General features: G+C 54.6%; 2 protein-coding genes across 2 annotated transcripts in view; one reads left to right on the forward strand and one right to left on the reverse strand.

Annotated features, from left to right (window-relative positions):
• Positions 1 to 1,025: 1,025 nt before the first annotated feature.
• FUT6 (fucosyltransferase 6) lies at positions 1,026 to 4,053 on the forward strand. The gene has a single exon (XM_051966578.1). The coding sequence runs from the start codon at positions 2,965 to 2,967 to the stop codon at positions 4,051 to 4,053; it is 1,089 nt and encodes a 362-aa protein (XP_051822538.1). The 5' UTR covers positions 1,026 to 2,964.
• A 6,664-nt stretch (positions 4,054 to 10,717) lies between these two features.
• Positions 10,718 to 20,718, reverse strand: part of NRTN (neurturin) — a 35,595-nt gene continuing 25,594 nt past the window's right edge. The window contains exons 2-3 of the mRNA XM_051971794.1: positions 19,632 to 19,830; positions 10,718 to 11,551 (exon numbers count right to left, since the gene is read on the reverse strand). Coding sequence (XP_051827754.1) covers positions 11,103 to 11,551; positions 19,632 to 19,803 — 621 coding nt within the window. The 5' untranslated portion in view covers positions 19,804 to 19,830 and the 3' untranslated portion in view covers positions 10,718 to 11,102. The remainder of the gene's footprint in view (positions 11,552 to 19,631; positions 19,831 to 20,718) is intronic.

Below are 20,718 nucleotides of genomic sequence, written 5' to 3' on the forward strand. Positions count from 1 at the left end.
CATTCTTAGAACTTTAGACTCTCAGAACTTTATAGACTCAGAACTTTACACTTAGAACTTTAGACTCTTAAAACCTTACAATTAGAACTTTAAACTCTCAGAACTTTATACTCTTAGACTATCAGAACTTTAAACTCTTTGAACTTTAGACTATAGATTATCAGAACTTTAGACTCTTAGAACCTTACACTTAGAACTTTAGGCTCTCAGAACTTTAGACTCTTAGAACTTCAGACTATCAGAACTTTACACTCTTAGAACTTTAGACTATAGACTATCAGAACTTTAGAGTCTTAGAACCTTACACTTAGAACTCAAAACTCTCAGAACTTTATAGACTCTTAGAACCTTACATTTAGAATTTTAGACTCTTAGAACTTTATACACTCTTAGAACTTTAGACTATAGACTATCAGAACTTTATATTCTTAGAACCTTACACTTAGAACTTCAGGCTCTCAGAACTTTAGCCTCTTAGAACTTTAGATTCTTAGAACCTTACACTTAGAACTTCAGGCTCTCAGAACTTTAGACTCTTAGAACTTTAGATCCTTAGAACCCTACACTTAGAACTTCAGGCTCTCAGAACTTTAGACTCTTAGAACTTTAGATTCTTAGACCCTTACACTTAGAACTTCAGGCTCTCAGAACTTTAGCCTCTTAGAACTTTATATTCTTAGAACCTTACACTTAGAACTTCAGGCTCTCAGAACTTTAGACTCTTAGAACTTTAGATTCTTAGAACCTTACACTTAGAACTTCAGGCTCTCAGAACTTTAGCCTCTTAGAACTTTATATTCTTAGAACCTTACACTTAGAACTTCAGGCTCTCAGAACTTTAGATTCTTAGAACCTTACGCTTAGAACTTCAGGCTCTCAGAACTTTAGAATCTTAGAACTTACACTTAGAAGTTTAGACTCTTAGAAATGTAGACACTTAGAACTTTAATCTCTGATCCTTTGGGCTCTCGGAACCTCAGAACCTTTGAATTTTCATGAAAGTTCCTCAGGGATCCGGGGGTGGGGGGTGGGTGGAGGGCAAAGGCTAGAGGGAACATGAACCAAAGATGGGTATTTCTTCCCCCAACCCCGCCCCTGCCACGCAGGCTGAGACCGGCCAGCCAATCAGAGGGAGGGTGGAGAGCAGGGCGGGGTCTGGCCCTCCCCTACTTCCTGTCTGGAAAGGAAGTCCTCCCTCTCAACTCGGTGGGTCCTCAATCATCTGTCTGGGGAGATCTGCACGTGGTGATGTGTTCTCCTCAGAAGTAGGTGCTTTTTAAGGGGAGGGGGAGAAGGGAGAGGCGTGGGCAGGGTGCGGAGGCTTTGTTGGCCAGTGGAAGGGGCAACCTTTAAAGCCCGTGGGATCCTCAGCAGCACTTTTTTTTTTTTTTTTTTTGAGGGCGGGGGAGGCGTCCAAGATGGCGGGAGCAGAGTAGCGATAGGATCCCCCTCAGACTACTTTTTAAAAAAATGTTAAACATGTGCAATTCTTCTGTACATATTTCTACATTTATCACATTACACAAGGAAAGTCATATAAAAAAAGGGAAAAAATGAGAAAGAAAACAAAAGCAACAAAAGTTGAAAATACTATATTGTGATGCACATTCGGTCTCCTTAGTTCTCTCTCTGGATGTGAAGGGCTCTCTCCATCACAAGTCTACGGGAAATGCCTGGAATCACCTCATTGTTGAAAAGAGCCACGTCCGTCAGAACTGATTGTCGTATAATCTTACTGTTTCCTTGTATAATGCTCTCCTGGTCCTGCTCATTTCACTCAGCATCAGTTCCTGTAAGTCTCTCCAGGCCGCTCTGAAATCCTCCCTCTGGTCATTTCTTACAGAACAATAATATTCCATCACATTCCTATACCAGAACTTATTCAGCCATTCCCCAACTGATGGGCAGCCACTCGGTTTCCTGTTCCTCGCCACCACAAAAAAGGGCTGCAGCAAATATATTTGCACATAGAGGTTCTTTTCCCTTTTTTGTGATTTCTTTGGCATACAGACCCAGTAGAGTAGAATCAAAAACTGACTTATTCTGGTTGGATGGGTTCACAACTCTACCAACAATGCATCAGTGTCCCAGTTTTCCCACATCCCCTCCAACATTTACCATCTTTTCCTGTCATCGTATCCAACCTGAGAAGTGTGTAGTGATACCTCAGAGTTGTCAGATCACTTTAATATATATAAAATCTTATTTTCCCCCCAATTAGATAATTAAAACAATTTGGGCTTTTTAACCATTTTTAAAAACAGTTTTGAGTTTCCCCCTTTCCCCTTCTGGAGATGGCAAACAATCAGATCTGGGTTCTGCACCTATAGTGGTTCACATCCTTCCCGTGTGAGTCATTTGCTTGGACCACCTGAGTAGTCTTGGGCATGGCAAGCAGCCCTCCACCAGCCAGAGGAGGATGCCTGCCATCTGGGCATAGGTTGGAGGAACCTGGGAGTGCGCAAAATCATCTATCTTCAAATATGTGAAGAGCTATCATTTGGGAGGGACTGGATCTTTTCAGCCTTGGCTTAGAGGGGAGAACTTGGAGCAAAGGCTGGAAGGTACCTAGAAGTAGATCTAGGCTTGTGAAAAAGAAGTACAAAGTTAGAGTTAAGCAAAAGTGGAATGGATGACCTTGGGAGATAATGAATTTCCCAATCTCTGGAAATCCTCAAGTCAGGGCTGAATGGTTATTTTTTTCTGAAATGATACGCACGGTATTCTCAGTTAGGAAGGGATTGGACTGGATGGCCTCAGAGTCTCTTACAAGTCTAAGATTTTGTGAGATGATGGATAGTGAGAGATGCGAGGTAGAAGTTGGAGGAATAAGGAACTGGCAGGAAATATGAAGTAAGAGAATAAGGGAAAATGGGAGGAAAAGGGGAGGATGGATGCTTACTCAGTCACTGACTGGCTTAACAGCCCCATTCTTCCCTACTTTTTTCCAGTACCAGCTGCTCCATGAAGGCTGAGACCACCTCATCTTTCAAAAAAAAATACTTCTATTTCCAGCTTTTCCTGTTCCTGCTTTTGCAACTGTTGTTTACCCTGAGCCTCCTTTCTTATTGGTACCTGCTCCCTCAGTCCATGCAGAACTATTGCCCCCCTAAGCAGGTCGCACCACCTGTCACCCCAGTGTTCACTATCCTGCTGTGGACATGGCCTTTTAATGAGTTCTACTCCCTTCAAGGACTCCGTTGCTTGGGCCCCTGGGCCAGGGAGGCAAACTGCCAAATCACACTGAACCGCACTTGGTATGAGCGGGCACATGCGGTCATCATCCACCATCGGGAAGTGAGTCTCATGCCCTCTGAGCAGCTGCCCCCCGAACCCCGGCCCCCTGGCCAGCGATGGGTCTGGCTCAGCCTGGAGTCACCCAGCCACTTAGATAACCTAGCTGCCATGGATGGCCTCTTCAACCTGACCATGACCTATCGCACCGACTCGGACATCTTCATCCCTTATGGCTGGCTCAGACCACGGCAGGAGCGGGAGAATGGCTCCTTAACTCGACCTCCCTTTCCCAAAACCAAGCTGGTGGCCTGGGTGGTGAGTAACTGGAACGAAGACTCCACACGGGTAAAGTACTTCCGGAGGCTACAGCCCTACCTGCCTGTGGACGTCTATGGGAGATATCATCTGCCATTACCAGTCAAAAATCAGCAGAGAGTTCTCTCCATGTACAAGTTCTACCTGGCCTTTGAGAACTCTCAGCACCAGGACTACATCACAGAGAAGCTTTGGCAGAATGCGCTGCAGTCCTGGGCCGTCCCCGTAGTGTACGGCCCGCCGAGGCCCAACTACGAGCGCTTCCTGCCGCCCGATGCCTTTATCCATGTGAGTGACTTCAAGCGCCCCCAGGAACTGGCCGCCTACCTGAAGAAGCTGGATGCAGATGAGAAGCACTACTTGTCATACTTCCAGTGGCGGAAGCACCTGGAGGTGGTAACGAGGGCTGGCTGGTTCCAGGAATTCTGCAAGGCGTGCCGGATCCTCCTGGAGCCCCCCACGTACCGGACCCTGCCGGCACTGTCCAAGTGGTTCTCCTGAGGGGCACCCTTCCTATCAGAGCCCTCGGGTCCTCTAGTGGCGGTAAGGGAGCTGATGTTCAAAAGAGGCGGGATGGCACACTGCCTTCCTAGGGGCCTCCTCTCCCCCTGGATATTTCGAGTGATGACGTCCTTTTGTAATGTCCTTCCAGTGGCGAGGTTGGGTCACATTCCCACTGGTGACCACCACAGTAATGTCTCCCACTCATGACCTTCAGAGGCATCTCCCATAGGGATCTTTCCATCGATGACATCTCCCACTAATGACCTTTGGTGACATTTGCCTCTCATGATCTGTGGCTTATCCTACTCTTGAGACTTGAGATTCTCCTCTCCATGACTCTCAGAGACATCAAAAGTGACCTTTGCTGTTTCTCACTAGTGACCTTGGCCACCGGTGATCCCAAGGGAGTTCCAGCAGAACCAAGAATACATTGTACACAGGAACAGCAAGACTCACATCTCCAAATGTCAGTTGGTTATCTTGAACTGAATAGACTGTAGGCGTCTCAAGCTCAGCATGGCCAGAACTGAACTCATTTTCTTTTCCCCAAAACTCTTCCCTCTTCCTAATTTCCCTATTGCTTTTGAGGTGCCAACAGCTTCCGGCCTTCCAGGTTCACAGACTAGGCCTTTCTCCTCTCCTTATTGGATCATTTAGTCAGTACAGATTTGCTAAATCTCTACTGTATGGCAGTCTCTGTGCTAAGGGCTGGGGTTACAAAGAAGGGCAAAAAATGGCTCTGCCCTTAAGGAGTTCCCAGTCAAATAAGGGAGATCAATCAACATTTACTAAGCACTTACTATGTGCCAGTGCTAACAAGCAGACATATATAGAGAAACAAACTATACACAGGATTAATAGGAAACCATTGACAAGAAAAGGCACTAGGCTTAAGAGAGATTGAAGATGGACCCCGAGGGAAGCCAGGAGGCAGAGAGGAGAAGGAAGAGCATTCCTGGCTTGGGGAAGAGCCTGAGCGGAGCGATGCAGGGTCTTGTTTATGGAACCCAGGAGATCGGTGTCCTGGCTCAAAAATAGAAGAAGAGGTGTAAGAAGAGGGCCTAGGTTAAGGAGGACTGGGAATGTCAGACAGCCTTTTGTATTTGATCCTGGAGGCCACTGGATGCCCACAGCTGTCCAGGTGAGGAGGGCCAGCCCCAGTGTCCGGAAAGGGAAGGGGCGGATTCGAGAGGTGCAGAGAATGGAGACGCAGGCCTTGGTGAACACTTGGTTTTGGGGGATGGTGAGAGACTGGGGGAGTCCAGGTTGGGCCTTAAGGACAAGTGGTCCTCGGGATGATGGCATTACAAGAGCCTTCAGGTGGATCTCTCTGCCTCAAGTCTCTCTTCTCTCCAACTTATCCTCCATTCAGCCTCAGTGTTCTTAAAAGCCTGATCATGTCCTTTCCCTCTTAGAAAGCTCTAATGGCCCCCTGTTCCTCCAGGACCAAAGAGAGAACCTTCTCTTCGGCTTTCTCATCCCTTTCCACTTTCCTACTTCCCAGTCCATTCATGCTTTCCTCCCTACCCAGGGACGTGGCTGTCTCTCACGCCTGGAATTCTCCCTCTTCATCTCTACCTCCTGGCTTCCTCAAACCTCTATTAAAGTCCTACCTTCTAGAAGCAGTCTTTCCCAGGCCCCTTCTCTTTGATTCTGCCTCCAGTTAATTTGCACATGTTGTTTGCATGTTGTTTCCTCCATTAGCAGCATTAGTTTTGCCTTCTTTTGCATCCTCAGTGACTAGCACAATGCCCAGGTCCACAGTAGGCACTTAATTATCCTTTTTGACTTGAATTAGCCCTTGATTAATCCCCTAACCTTATGGGATCCACACTTTACAAACTAGGAAACTAAGACCCAGTTTACATTGGTTCCGCTGAGATCCAAGTGTGAGCTGAAGGTTCCTTTCTCTGTAATCAGGGAAAACTCTCTGGAATAAAATCATAGATCCCGGGGAGTCTCTACTCCACCTCTATCTTTTGACAAGAGGGGATCCTGTGGACCAGAGAGATGAAATCACTTGCCTAAGGTGACAAGGTACAAAGTTCCAGAAAAGTAATTCAAACCCATGTCCTGTGACTGCAAATTCAGTTCTCTGCTCTAGTAAGCTGGAACTGTCTGAGCTCGGCGCCTGCCACGTAGATGTTAAATAAAGGGTTATTGAATAAGATGATGAGGAAACCTCCTTATTCCCAGTCTGCCTGTTTATAAATGTCTCTTGACTGAGTATTGGGAGAAATCACTTTGGGAGAAAAGACTATCAGAAGCTATTATTGTCAATCAATAGAAATAGTAATATGGGAAGAAAATTCATAGATAATCTAGTCTATCCCATACCCCAAAAGGCATTCCCCTCCCCCCATAACATACCCAACCCGCAGTCATTTTATCTTCCTGAAGACCTCCAGGCAGGAGATGGGGAGTGGGGAGAGCAGTCCCTACCTCTGAGCATTCCTAACGCTCACAAATTAGCATTTCCTGGCTTCAAACTGTTGGAAGTTGTACTAGGAGAGAAAAATTCTGATTAGAATTTGACCCCATGGGAGAAAAGAGCAAGTGGACAGAGATGGGGACTATAAAAGTCCATGCAGAGCAGGGAGCCCGCTTCAAGGCTCAGGGGGTGAGGGGGGCACCTTTCTTGGTGTTCTGGAAGTTGGTAATGACTTCCAGACCAACCTTGGGTGTTCTGGAAGCAGGAAGGGGACGGGCACCCTGAAACTGCTGTCATGCTTCAGAGCCCATAAAGGGGTGACATATGGGAACCCCAGCAGGGATGAGGGGAGCAGGAGTGGGAAGGAAGGGAGGCAGACCAGGGCCGAATTCTAGGGACCAGGATCAGAGAGCACCAAAGAATATCTGTCTCCATCTCTGTCTGTATGTGTCTGTATGTCTCTCTGCATTGCTGAGTGTGTCTGTGTATTTGTGTAAGTCTTTACGTGTATATATTATGTCTGTGTGGCTACATCCATGTCTAAGCACGAGCACTTGTTAAGTGTTTGTTGACTGAATATATCTATTTCTTTATACATTTTTTTGGTGTTTCATCTATTTCTCTTTGTGTTTCCTCGCTGGCTTTCTCAGGACCAGAGCCTGGGATGGGGGAGTGGGGTGGAGACAGGGGTTTGCTAGATGAACTAGGATCCCCACCGCCCATACATCCGGGGGCCTCTAGGCCCGCTGAAGTCAGGATATGGGAGGGCCCACAGGGAAACCTTTCCCATGTTCTGGAGATGCTCCGACCCAGGGCCACGGTTTCCCCTTGACTGCCATGTGGGCTGGGGCTCAGAATGTGGGGCCTCCTGTTCACCCCTACACACATCCGACTCCCCACTTTGGGCTTTTCTAACAGGGCCTGGGCTCCCAGGCTCACCCCAGAACCCTCTCCTCTCCCTCCAGTGGCTGAGACCTCTGCAGAATCAGCAGAAGGAGGTTCCTGAGAACCCCAGTTTTAAACCACAGCTTGACCACAACCCCTGCAGATTCAGACCTCAGGCTTGAGGACCGGAGGGAATGGACCTTCCCAGCCAAGCTCACAGGGAGGGCTTCCCACAGCAGACCACCCTGGTGGGCCTGTCTGAGGGGTGGGTCCCCCACTGCCTCTCCAAGAACTTGCCTCCCTGGCCCTTACCAGCAATGTTCACCCTGAGTTTCCCCTCTTTCCCCACAGGAGGAGTTCAACAAGTCATAGAATGTCAGAATTGGAAGGGATATTTGCAGGTAGAACACAGAATATCAGAACTTGAAGGGCTCTTAGAACACAGAATGCTAGAGCTAGGAGGGGCTTTGGAATATAGAATGACAAAGTTACGAGGGACCTCAGGACACAGAACTTCGGCTCTCAGAGCTGGGAGGGCCCTTAGAACCCAGGATGTCAGAGCTGGGAGGGCTCTTAGAACACAAGATGTCAGAGCTGGGAGGGCCCTTAGAACCCGGGAGGTCAGAGCTGGGAGGGCCCTTAGAACCCGGGAGGTCAGAGCTGGGAGGGCCCTTAGAACCCAGGATGTCAGAGCTGGGAGGGCCCTTAGAACCCAGGATGTCAGAGCTGGGAGGGCTCTTAGAACACAAGATGTCAGAGCTGGGAGGGCCCTTAGAACCCGGGAGGTCAGAGCTGGGAGGGCCCTTAGAACCCAGGATGTCAGAGCTGGGAGGGCTCTTAGAACACAAGATGTCAGAGCTGGGAGGGCCCTTAGAACCCGGGAGGTCAGAGCTGGGAGGGCCCTTAGAACCCAGGATGTCAGAGCTGGGAGGGCCCTTAGAACACAAGATGTCAGAGCTGGGAGGGCCCTTAGAACCCGGGAGGTCAGAGCTGAGAGGGCCCTTAGAACCCGGGAGGTCAGAGCTGGGAGGGCCCTTAGAACCCGGGAGGTCAGAGCTGGGAGGGCCCTTAGAACCCGGGAGGTCAGAGCTGAGAGGGCCCTTAGAACACAATGTCACAGCTTGAAGGGCCCTTAGAACACAATGTCAGGGCTGGGATCACAAAGAGTCAACCCCCACTGAAGAAAAGAGTCTGTGGCCGGGCCAGGACTGCGTTCAGTGGCTCTGTACTTCTGGAAGCCATGCTTCTGTCAGTGCACCTAAAAACAATCGCAAGATTGAGCAGAAAGGGGTCAGGGGTCCTCTAGACTGGCCCTCCAGTTCACAGAGGAGGAAGCAGAGGCTCCCAAGGGCACCAGCTGGTGTCAGGAGGGAGATCCGGGTCTGCAGCCTGAGAGCTGGAAAGCTTGGAAGACGCCTGGCCCGACTCCTGAGACCCCAGGGAGGCCAGGCCCGGTGTCCCACAGGCAACCCCTTTCTCCTGGTCTGCCTCCAGCGCCCTTCCAAGCTAAGTGAGCTTGTACAGAGGCAGACAATGCCAGTGCAGGGGAGGCTTGCAGCCGCCGCAAGGGGACAGTCTCCCCAGCCCAGGCACAGGCTTGCTCTAGGCCCGTTGGGTCCCCAGCTGCCGGGCCCAGGAGCCCTGCTTTCTTAGGCTGCACATCCCCCCCGCCCCCGGGGCCCTGTCTCCCTCCTACTCCAGGCTCTGGGCCGTGGGATCAGGCCCGTCTCCTGTGCCATGGGAATATGGATTGGGTTTTGCCAGCAGTCCAGAAATCTGATACCCCCCGGGGGCCTGGGACTGTCAAGAATCGGGACAACAACAGCACAGAAATAAAACCTGGGCCCTTCTATCTGGGAACACTCATAAATGTCCTGTCCCCTCCACCCCCTTGCTCAGCCCCAGGGCCCGGGCCCAGCGGGGGAAGGGCTTCCATTTAGCCAGGCGCCACCACCAGCTTTGGCCCACCCTGGGCCGGGCACTCTGGGGCCCAAACACTCTCCCCCAGGCCCTGCAGGGAGAAAGGAGGTATTTTTAGCCCAAGAAAGGAGATGGATGATTTGGAATTTCTTTGGGGGCTGAGAGGAGGGGAGGAAAGTGCTAGGGTGGGGCAGGGTGCTAACTGAAAGGTCTGGAAGCTGGGAAACCAAAGCCCTCAGTGGCCTGTGCAAACTGGGCAAATCATCCTCGCCCTCTGGCACCCGGCCGCTCCCTCAGACTCGCCTGGCCGACATCTTCCCTGAGCACTGAGGCAGGAGAGCGGGCCCCCACTGGGACCTGGAATTGGGGAGACCCAAGGTGGGATCCCGGCTCGAGGCTTCAGCTCCAAACCGGGGGCTGACAATGCCAGAGTCTGGGCCAGGAAACCGCCCCGTGCTTCAAACACAGAAAAACCAGTTCTCCTCCCAGTCCCCAGATCTGCAGCGAACGTCTGGTCCTCCCTGGCCCTCCGGGGCAGCCGGACCCGAAGGCCGCCTCCAACTTTAAGCCCCATGTCCTATGACTGGGCTCCCAGGTGCCCTAAGCACTTGTGTCTGGCCCAGCACACAGACCTGGTACCCCCTCCCTGGGGCCTCGGCCTCGGGGCACGGAGAGTGTTCAGGGGCAGAAGGTGAATGTGGGGGGGGGCGGCCTCAAAGGGAGAGTGGGTGACTCCAAACCACTGAACCGGCTCCAGCCCCAGGGGAACCTGGGACTCCGAGAAACCAACTAGCCACCCCCCACCACTCATTGGGAGCCTCTGTCATTGCCTCCCTGGTCTGGGCTTGGGCTTGCTGAGGGAAGGCTGGGGGTGGGGGCTGGCCTTGGGTCCCAGAGCCCCGTTTGGATGTGACAGTTAGTGGGTGAAGGGAGAGGAACCTGGTTGGAAACCATCCCACCACCTTATTATCCCAATGAAAACTTTAACCTGCTCTTCCTACTTCCTTATGTCCCCACTACAAACTCTAACTCCATCGGGGCTACCACTTATCTACCCAATGGAAATTACTCCAGTTCCCCTTTCCTTTCTATATCTATTCTACCTTATTTCTATCTTAATTATCCTGCCTCCTTATCACTAAGGAAAACTAGCCCTAAGCCACAGCACTTCCCTGTCTTCCTCCTTCCATCCCATTCCCTCATGATAGCCATGGAAACTACCCCAGCCATCCCACTTCCAGGCTTTGGTTAGGTCACGGGAGAGGCTTACAGAACTGAGCCGGGGCGGGGGAAGGGAAGGCGGCTCGGCCGAGAGTTTCCCAGCCTGCTGCCGCGGTTGGGCCCCACAGGAAGTCAACCTTCCCCTCCTGTCCAACAGCGCGGGCTCCCTCTCAATAGGCTCCGGAGGCTAGAAGGAGGCGGACAGAAGTGGCCACTGATATTTTATATAGATATAGATATTGCGAGATTCACATATATAGAATATAATTTCCTGTACAAGGTCAGTCAGTTACTCAGGGAAGTATATACAATCAGGCCTGGAAGGGCCACCGCCGTTTGCCAGAGTCCTTTGGCTGCTGGGACGCGAGCCCGGGCGTCCTCCGTCTGTCTCAGGGGGCCGGGAGCCCTCCCGCCTCGCCCTGACCCCCGGGGCCCAGAGTGTCCGGTCGGCTTCCTGAGGAGCTTCCCGCGGCCTGGGTTCCGAGCGACAGCTCTTCAGCAGGGTTGGCTGGCAAGGTTGGGCGGTCCCCTGGGCCCCGCGGGGCCTCCCGGCGCCCCCGGTGAGGTAGACAACGCAGGCCCGGGGCTCTCACACGCACCCGCACTCCTTGGCCGAGAGCTCGCTGACCGTGTGGTAGCGGTTCCGGGAGTCCAGGAACGAGACTTCCTCCTCATAGGCCAGGGGCCGGCAGCAGGGCCGGGCCCGGATCTTCTCCTTGCGCACGCGGCGCTGCTGCCGCAGCCGGCGCAGCCCCAGGTCGTAGATCCGGGCCGCCGCCTCGCAGGTGCCGCTGCAGTACCGGAAAAGGATGGTCTCGTCCGACACGTAGCCCAGGCCGAGCTCGCTGACGCTGACCTCCAGCTCCCGCAGGCCGCACGGCTGGTGGCGGAGCCGGGCCCGCTTCCGCCGGGCCCCCGCCGGGCCCGGAAAGGGCAGCGCGTGCCCGCCGGAGTGCCCCGCCGGGCCCGAGCGCTCCACCAGCGCCGCGATCAGCTCCTGGAGCTCCCCTTCCGTGTAGCTCTCAAACAGGGCCCGGTCTGCAGGGGGAGACGGAGACGGGTTAGTGCGGGCGCCGAGAACCCGGAAAGGAGCGGGGCGGCTGGGCAAGCGCTGGGACCCGAGCTAACGCTGAGGCAGCCGGGGTAAGGGACTTGCCCGGGACCACACAGCCCGGGGACATCATTGTTCTATAACAACGGTGAACACGCCGACTTCAGAAAGGCTGGAAGGGTTCCCATGAACTGACGCTGAGCAAACTAAGCGGAACCGGGAATACACAGGGCACAGTAACAGTGAGAAGGCGCCGTGACGGACTGGTTCTTCTCAGTGGTTCGGCCAAGAAAGCCCGAACCCGGACAGGAAGTGCCATCTGCCTCCAGAAAAGAACTGAGGAGAGCGAATGGTAATCAACACAAGCTGAGGTCATTTCTTTTGGGGGGCTTTTTTTCTTTTGGTCTTGTTTTAATCTCTCTCATGATTTTTCTCTTTGCTCTGATTTTTCTCTCCGAACATGATTCATAAAGCAAAAATAAATAAAAAATAAATGCTGGAGCTAGAGTTGGGAGACCTGGGTTTGGAGGGATGCTTAGTGGCTGTGTGACCCTGGCAAGTCACCTTGCCTCTGTCACTTTTCTCAACTATGAAATGGGAATAATAATAATAATGGGAACCTACCTCCAAGGTTGTGCAGATTAAATGAGATATTATTTGTAAAGGACAGTACAGTGCTTAGCACATAGTAGGTACTTAATGTTTCCTTCTTTCCCTTCTTCCTTCCATCATCCCTTTTTTTTTTCTTTCTCCTTTCCTTTCCTTCCTTCATCCTTCCCTTCTTTCCTCCCTGCATCCCTTCTTCCCCCTTCCAGCCTTCATTCCTCCTTTCTTTCCTTCCTACATTCTTCCCTCCTTCGTTCTACTTTCCTTTTTTCCTTCATTCCTCCTTCTCTTTTCCCTTTTCTCCCTCCCTCCCTCTCCGTCTCTGAGTCTCATTTTTGGGGACCGTGCATAGATGTTACAGAGAAACATGTTTTGGTGCAATACCAGGCTTGGAATTGAAGAAGCCTTGCTGATTATTTACTCTTACCCCCTTCTTCATTTTGCAGACAAGGAAATGTTGAGGTTTGGAGCGGTCCAGACATTTGCCTGAGGTCACAGTTCTAGGATGGGAGCAGGAACTAGAAGCCAGGTCCCTTGGGTAAATGCAAGGCCCGGATCCTCCCGAGGTAATTAATATATCGCCTCTTGCTGGTCACAAAGACTGTCCAGCGCCACCATCTCATTTACAGATGAGGAAACTGAGGTTTGAGGTTGGGAAGAGGATTTCCCAACATGACACAGATTAGCAAAGCCTTCCAACCCTGGCTGTCTGGGGGCAAGTCCAAGGCTCCTTCGCTCCACTGCCTTGTTGAGTCTGGTCCTAGTGGAGCGCCCTGTCTAGCCAGGACCAAGCCCAGACGGTGGCCGCCGGCCGTGGCAGGCCCAGTGGGGGTTGCCACCCCTTGGGAGCCGTCTCTGCCAGCTGTCTGTCTTATTTCCAGCAGTTCTATCCCTGAGGAATGTCCTCTGGGCCTGGAGCCCTCGCATCTGTGGGACCCAGCTGGTTCGCATCTGACCCTCCATCAGCTGCGTTTCTCCTCCCTTGCAACCTGTTTCAGAGACGGGGCAGCAGAACAACTGCCCAGTGGCTCAGCAAGGGCGAGATTTCTGGGTCAGCTGGAAAAGTCCGGGCTGCCTGGACACACTGGCCTCAGCCAGTCAGGAGCCAGCACCCCTCCCGGGATAATGAACCCCCGGGTCCACACCTATGCTCACTTACTGGTCCTTGGGACCCTTAGCCACTGCCGAGTCCTGCCCCAGGGAGAGCAGGGAAGGGATGGGGCACCAAGGCCCGGAAGGCGCAGTCCCTTTCCTTCCCTGTAAGTCCAGGAGGGAGGGGGGGGGCAGAACAGATGAACCCCGAGACTCCCTGCAGCCCTAACCTTCTCTGTAATGGGAAGTGTTCTAGTCCTAAGTGCTGGATTCTAGTTCTAGTCCTGCCACCGACTGGCCGTACGACACTGGGCAAATCCTCTGTGCCTGTTTCCCCATCTGTAAAGTGAAAGAGTTGGACTAGATGGAATCGAAGTTCCTTTTCAGCACCGATGAGCCCTAAGGGAGTGATGTGATTGGTGAGACCTTAGGGAACTTAGAAGCCCTCAAGGGCAAACTCCTCACTTCCCAGACTTCCTAAGACAAGTTAGGTTCCTCTGTAAGTTACTCCTCCTGGGCATCTGGTGGTTTCTGCGCTGAAGTCCTCACCACACAGAGGGCCACCCAGGCTTAGAGCTCCCATTCTGCCCTGCCCAAGCCTGCTTTTTCCACCCAGGGATCCCAGACAATTAAGATTTACTGGTGGAGCACAAGGACAGGAGCTGGAACCCAGCCCTGTTCGTCCTTTGTGGCTCAGAGAGGAAATCCTAGGATTAGGGAGACTCTCCTCCCGCCAGAGGCAGCAGGGGCCACACCTGGACTTCAAAGGGAGGAATAGAAAACCCAGTGGGGGCCCCAGGTGTCTGCTCTGGGATGGGAGAGTCTGGGGCAGCCGGACCCTGTCAGGTCCACGGCTGGGTTAGGGAAAAGTACAGAGAAAAGGCCCACAGAGGCTCTGAGTGGAGGCTAATCCTGGGCAGCATCTAATGCAAAACAGGGGTACTTAGTCTGGACCCCGCGGGCAGTCAGGAAGCTCAGAATGTTTCAAATGTATGGAATAAAATGCATAGGATTGCAAAGAAAATGAGAGGTTCAGATGGAGAATGTATATATATTGTGTGTATATATATATATATATACACACACATTACACATTTGTTTAGCTGGGCTATTCTTATGTGCTACAAGGTTTTTTCCCTTAATTTTTCAGTGGGAGCAGGGAAAGGGGAGGGAGAGAAAAGACATAGTTGTTGATTGAAAAAAATAAAATGGAACAAAATATTATTATTGTTTTTTAAAGGACTCCTGCGTGGAGTCTCTCTCCATCCTCGTTCCTTTTGGTTTCTCATTAGTTTGCGTCCGTCGGTCTCTTTGTCTCAGATATCTCTGTCTTCCACTATCACCTTTCTTTTGTCACTTGGCGCCACTGACAATCAGAGCTGGAAGGGACCCTGGTGACTGTCTAATTCAGCTTTCCCTCAGGAAACAGAGTCCCAGAGAGGGAACAATTTATCCAGACGTTTGTTAAATGCAAGACGCTGGAATGATAGTCGACATTTATACAGTAATTTGGGGGTGCAGAATGCTTCATAGGCTTTCTCTCATTTGTCTCTCGGTCCCTCTCCCCCTCATCCCCCCTCCAGGAGGCAGGCCACAGACAATATTACAGCCACTTTAAAGCTGAAGAAATGAGGCTCAGTTAAATGTCTCGCCCGGGCTCCTACTGTAGGGCTGGGATGTGGACTTTCCGACTCCAAGCCTGGTGTTCTAGCCATTGCGCCACCAGAAGCTCAGACCACAGAGTTAGGCACAGAATCCTAGAGAGAGGGGAACCACTGAGGTCAGAGGGGAACCACTGGGGTCAGAGGGGAACCGCTGGGGTCAGAGAGGAACCGCTGGGGTCAGAGGGGAACCACTGGGGTCAGAAGGGAACCACTGGGGTCAGAGAGGAACCGCTGGGGTCAGAGGGGAACCGCTGGGGTCAGAGGGGAACCACTGGGGTCAGAGGGGAACCACTGGAGTCAGAGGGGAACCACTGGGGTCAGAGGGGAACCACTGGAGTCAGAGAGGAACCGCTGGGGTCAGAGGGGAACTGCTGGGGTCAGAGAGGAACCACTGGGGTCAGAGGGGAACCGCTGGGGTCAGAGAGGAACCGCTGGGGTCAGAGAGGAATCACTGGGGTCAGAGGGGAACCACTGGGGTCAGAGAAGAACCACTGGGGTCAGAGAGGAACCGCTGGGGTCAGTGGGGAACCACTGGGGTCTGCGAGTTCAGTGTCCCCTTCAATAGATGCTTAAACTGAAGCTAAAAGAGGGGAGTGGTCTCCACCAAAATTACATCTAATGTGCTCCCTCTCTTCCCCCTTCTTCCCTCCTCTTCCCTCTACACGGGACTCTCGGGAGTTACATATGGCGGCTTCCCCGAGCCTCCGGCCAGGGAGCAGGATCCTAGATGTTCCTTAGAGGGAAAGAGAGGCAGGGCAGGGGAGAGGGGGACGAAGGAGGCAGTGTCCTGGCCGAGGGGAGGAAGCCCGGCTCCTTCAGAGACGGGCCGTGCCAGGAATGGCACCTCCTCAGCTCTTGGACGATTCTCTGCCAGCATCTCTTTAATTCCCCGGGGCACACAGCGCGGGGGTACCTGACTGTCCCGGGGGCGAGGGAGGGGCAGAGGGGGTCACCCAGCCCCTCCTCTTGTGTGTCCCGCCGTGGGGCCCCCGGGGAACTGGCCGGGGCCTCTCAGAGGAATTCTGAATCTGTGGCCGTTGGTTTATAAACACACCTGTCACTGCCTAAAGTGTGAGCGGACGTGTGGCTGCGGCAGGAAGGGGCCTCTGGGGCTCCCCCACTTCGGGCTGTAGCCCAGTCCTGCGCCCTGAGGCCTTTTGTCTAAGTCCTAGGTCTCCCCGTCACCTTCCTGGCCTGCACAGGGCGGCCCCGGGGTGGGGGGGACGAGAAGTCCTGGGGGAGGGGCAGGTGGTCCCCGGTGGGGAAGGGCTCGGAGGCTCCGGGAGGAGGAGGCCCCGGCCCTGCCTGGTCTCTGGGGCAGCTCTCCAAGGCTCCGCCTGGGGCCCCTCCGGCCCTTGGCCCCCTGCCCGCGGTGTAAATGTCGTTCCCTGTGGGAGCCGCAGCCCGTGAAGGCTTTTCCAAGCTCCCGCCTGCGGCGGGGAAGGAAGTGCGGCTGCCTCTGCGGCTCCCTCCTGTTTGTCAATTGTGAATGCAATAAAGCTTGATTGTTTCATGTGAAAGGGCAGCGTGGGCAAAGCAGATGGCACCGCACCTACGTACACAGGAGCACCGTTGTGTCCTCTGGGAGCACAGACACTCGTCTACACCGGCCGGGCGAGGGGGCGAGTGCTCACGGGGAGGACGCATGTGCACCTGCCCCCCCAAGCTCCGGTGCACGTTCTCCGCACACACGCCTGTCTGAGCACGTGCGTCCCTGTGCCCCCCACCCCGCCCGTGGCGCGGCCTGGAACCCGTGCGCCCTGGTGTGCCCAGCTGCCGTTCCTGGGACTGCTGACAGAAGTGACCCCCGCAGGGCCGGCCCTCCCGGGAACCCGGAGACTTCCCCTTCTCGGGGCCCGGAGCGCAGAACGGCTACAGGCCAGCAGCGGCCTCCCGAGGCGGGGGCACCTGGACCGAAAGTCGGCCCAAAGGCCCAGGCCACGCCATCCCTGCCCAGCCTCCAGGGGAATCGGGCTGAGATCGGGGGCTTTTTAACTGGATCCCGGGATCTTTTTAAAAGTATTTCAATAACTACTTCAGTTTGCGGCCCTCTGCGCTTTATTTTAGGTAGGGGTCCAGAAGCTTCCCATCCCGCCGCCAGGAAGGCCTCGGGCACAGAGAAAGCGGGCAGGGCCACGCCCGGCGGCCCTCCCCATTCCCCGGGGTCTCCCAGGCTAGGAGCAGGGACGGTTTCCCGAACCCCGGGGCTGGGGCCGCCTGGGGGTCACACCCCGAGGAGACCCTGAGAAAGGCCACGGGGCCGGCACTGAGGGGAGCCCGAGTTCCCTGCAGGACCTAGTCGGACGCTCGCCTTCCGCAGGCCTCCGAGGGCTCCTGCCGTGGGACTCTGCCTGTCCCAGGATGATCCCCCCGCTGCCTGCCCGTTAGAGCGTAAGCCCTTTCCTTGCCTTGGGCCCCAGCCCCGTTCCCGGCACCCGGGGCTGACTGTTCCTCGGGGGGACACAGGCGGGTGGCTGCGCGCCCCGGGGAGTGCGGGGCTCTGTCTATCGGTCTGTCTGTGTGTCTGTCTCCATCTCTCCGCGTGACCTTCCAGCCGGATCTGTGGCTCTGAGATCCTTCCTATTCTCCTTGAGAACGTCGCCCCTATCTCTGGGAAGATCTGTGTGTGTGAGATGCTTTTATTCCCCCGGTTTGGGCTCAGGGCCGGGCACGGGGCCACGGACTGTGGGGAACGGAGCCTGGCGCCGGGGAGGGGGCGGGGCGGGGCAGGGGCTGGGGGGGGGGAGTTATTGACATTGGGTCAGGTCTTAGGGTGGCGGTGCCGGGAGGTAGAGGGAAAGGCCTTGGGGACCGGCCAGCTCCCAGGCCTGTGGAAGGGGATGCATAAATCTTGGGTTTCAGCTACTTTTTAGCCTTCGCTTAGCAGCCAATGTGGTCTCGGCGCAGCTTGTGTAGCGCTCGCACAGTAGAGACTTGGTTTGTCCGGGGCAGAGGGAGGCCAGGGCCGGACCGTGCTCTGCCCAGCCAGCGTGAGGCTCCCGCCAGGCCCCCCAGCCCAGGGAACCTCTGCAGCCCCAGGGAAACGCCGGCAAGCCCATTAGAGCCACAGGGCTGGGGCCTGGAAGGGACCTTCAAGATCCTGTCTCAGTCACATCTCCCAGCCACACGCAAGGCCTGTCTCCGCCCTGAGGCACAAAGAAGGGCCTGTGCGGATGTGAGAAAGAGCGGCCGGGGCCGAGGGCAAGGGTCAGGGCGGGCCCCCAGGCCTGGAGCAGTCAGTGCCAGCGCCGCCAGCCCAAGGTCCCCGGAGAGGGGCCACCGGCCACCTGGGCCATCCTCGCCAGGCTCCCAGCCGGGCGCGGGACAGACTAGTGAAGGGCTGAGGGGGCTGCGGGGCAGAGAGCAGGAGGGGCAATAAGAGATGTCTGTGGGACCAAGAGGGGACATAAAGGGAGAGAGAAAGTAAAGGGGGAGAGAGAGACAGAGAAAGGAGAGACTGCAGAGAGACCGAGACAGAGGAGGGACAGAGAGACAGAGAGACAGAGAGAGACAGAGAGACAGAGAGAGACAAAGAGAGATAGACAGAGAGAGAAAGTAAAGGGGGAGAGAGAGACAGAGAAAGGAGAGACTGCAGAGAGACCGAGACAGAGGAGGGACAGAGAGACAGACAGAGACAGACAGAGACAGAGAGAGAGAGAGAGAGACAAAGAGACAGAGAGAGAGAAAGAGAGACAGAGACAGAGAGAGACTGCAGAGAGACAGAGACAGAGGAGGGACAGAGAGACAGACAGAGACAGAGACAGAGAGACAGAGAGAGACAAAGAGACAGAGAGAGAGACAAAGAGACAGAGAGAGAGAGAGAAAGAGAGACAGAGAGAGAGAGACTGCAGAGAGACAGAGACAGAGGAGGGACAGAGAGACAGACAGAGACAGAGACAGAGAGAGAGAGAGAGAGACAAAGAGAGAGAGAGAGACAAAGAGAGAGAGAGAGACAAAGAGAGACAGAGAGAGAGAGAGACTGCAGAGAGAGACAGAGACAGAGGAGGGACAGAGAGACAGACAGAGACAGACAGAGACAGAGAGAGAGAGAGAGACAAAGAGACAGAGAGACAGAGAGAGAGAGAGACTGCAGAGAGACAGAGACAGAGGAGGGACAGAGAGACAGACAGAGACAGACAGAGACAGAGAGAGAGAGAGAGACAAAGAGACAGAGAGACAGAGAGAGAGAGAGAGAGACAAGAGAGAGAGAGAGACAAAGAGAGACAGAGAGAGAGAGAGACTGCAGAGAGACAGAGACAGAGGAGGGACAGAGAGACAGACAGAGACAGACAGAGACAGAGAGAGAGAGAGAGACAAAGAGACAGAGAGACAGAGAGAGAGAGAGACTGCAGAGAGACAGAGACAGAGGAGGGACAGAGAGACAGACAGAGACAGACAGAGACAGAGAGAGAGAGAGAGACAAAGAGACAGAGAGACAGAGAGAGAGAGAGAGAGACAAAGAGAGACAGAAAGACAAAGAGAGAGAGAGAGAGACAAAGAGAGACAGAGAGAGAGACAGAGACAGAGAGACAGAAACAGAGAGATGGAGAAAGAGAGACAGAGAAATAAAGAGAGAGAGACAGAGCCACAGTGAGAGAAAGAGTGAAGGGAGAGATTGCAGAGACAGAACAAGAGACAGAAGAACTGAGGGGGAGACAGAAGGGGAGAGAGGGCTGGGACCAGGTCCAGAGAGGGAGAGCCTTACACTGTGAGATGAGGGCCCAGCGGGGGTCCAAGGCCCGAGCAGACCTGCGCAGCGAGGCTCGAGCACCAGGTCCAAGTCTTCGGTCCCTGCTGGCCAGCTCCCTGAACACCCAGACCGAGAGCATGGAGCTGCAGAGCACCGAGATCAGGGCCGCCACCTTCCATAGCTTCATTGTCAGTCGCCGCGGGACATTGGCCTCCTGCAAGACATGTGGGCAGCAGCACTTAGTGGGGGAAGCCCGAGACCCCGGGAAGCCTGAGACCCAGAAGCCCGAGACCCCGGGAAGCCTGAGTCCAGGAAACCCGAGACCAGTCCCGGCCCAGGAGGCCCTCAGAGCCCCGCTAAGTGCAGGAGAGCCGGGAGCACGAGGAGCTCTCCAGGGGCTGGGATGATCAGGGAGGGATTGGGCAGGGGGAGGGGCGGGGGACGTAAGCCAGGCCTTGAAGGATAAGGAAGAGGAAGGGGAGACGGCCCCCGGTGGGGAGGGGTGCAGCCTTAGCGGGCCTGGGAGGGGGCCGTGGCCCGGCCCGGGCTGAGGGCAGGAGTAGAGAAGGCCGGGGCCTTGGGCTGGCGGCCTGGCTTCTGCCTTGGCACTGCCCCTGCCTCTCAAGGCCCTTCCCCTCCCCGGAGCCCCTTCCTCATCTGTAACATGGGGGGCTGGGAAATACACCGAGATTCTTCCCATCCGGTGGTTCCGAGCTGGACCAGGAGAAGGGCTTTGAGTTCAAGGTCGAGGAGCCCAGACCCGATGCTCTGGGCTTCAGGAACTTAGGGAGGCAGGACAGAAACCTGCGCTGAGAGGCTCCGGGGAACCAGGGTGCTCACATGCATGAGGAGGGGGCTCAGAGACCGCCCGTCCGGCCCCCTCAGATGGAGAAACCGAGGCCCAAAGCAGAGAGGAGCCTCAGAGCCGATCTGAGGGGCTGCAGTGGGGGCCGGCTCCGGGGCCAGAGGACCGACAGCTCCCAGTCGAGATAGGAGATGAGAGCCGGATGGTATCCCTGGCGCTGGGACGGGGCCCCCCTGGCCCCGGGCCCGGGTCCTTGCCAGATCTGGGATCAGGAATTGCCCTAACACACAGCCCTGT

This window comes from Antechinus flavipes, chromosome 1, assembly GCF_016432865.1.
Source record: "Antechinus flavipes isolate AdamAnt ecotype Samford, QLD, Australia chromosome 1, AdamAnt_v2, whole genome shotgun sequence".
Taxonomy (NCBI): domain Eukaryota; kingdom Metazoa; phylum Chordata; class Mammalia; order Dasyuromorphia; family Dasyuridae; genus Antechinus; species Antechinus flavipes.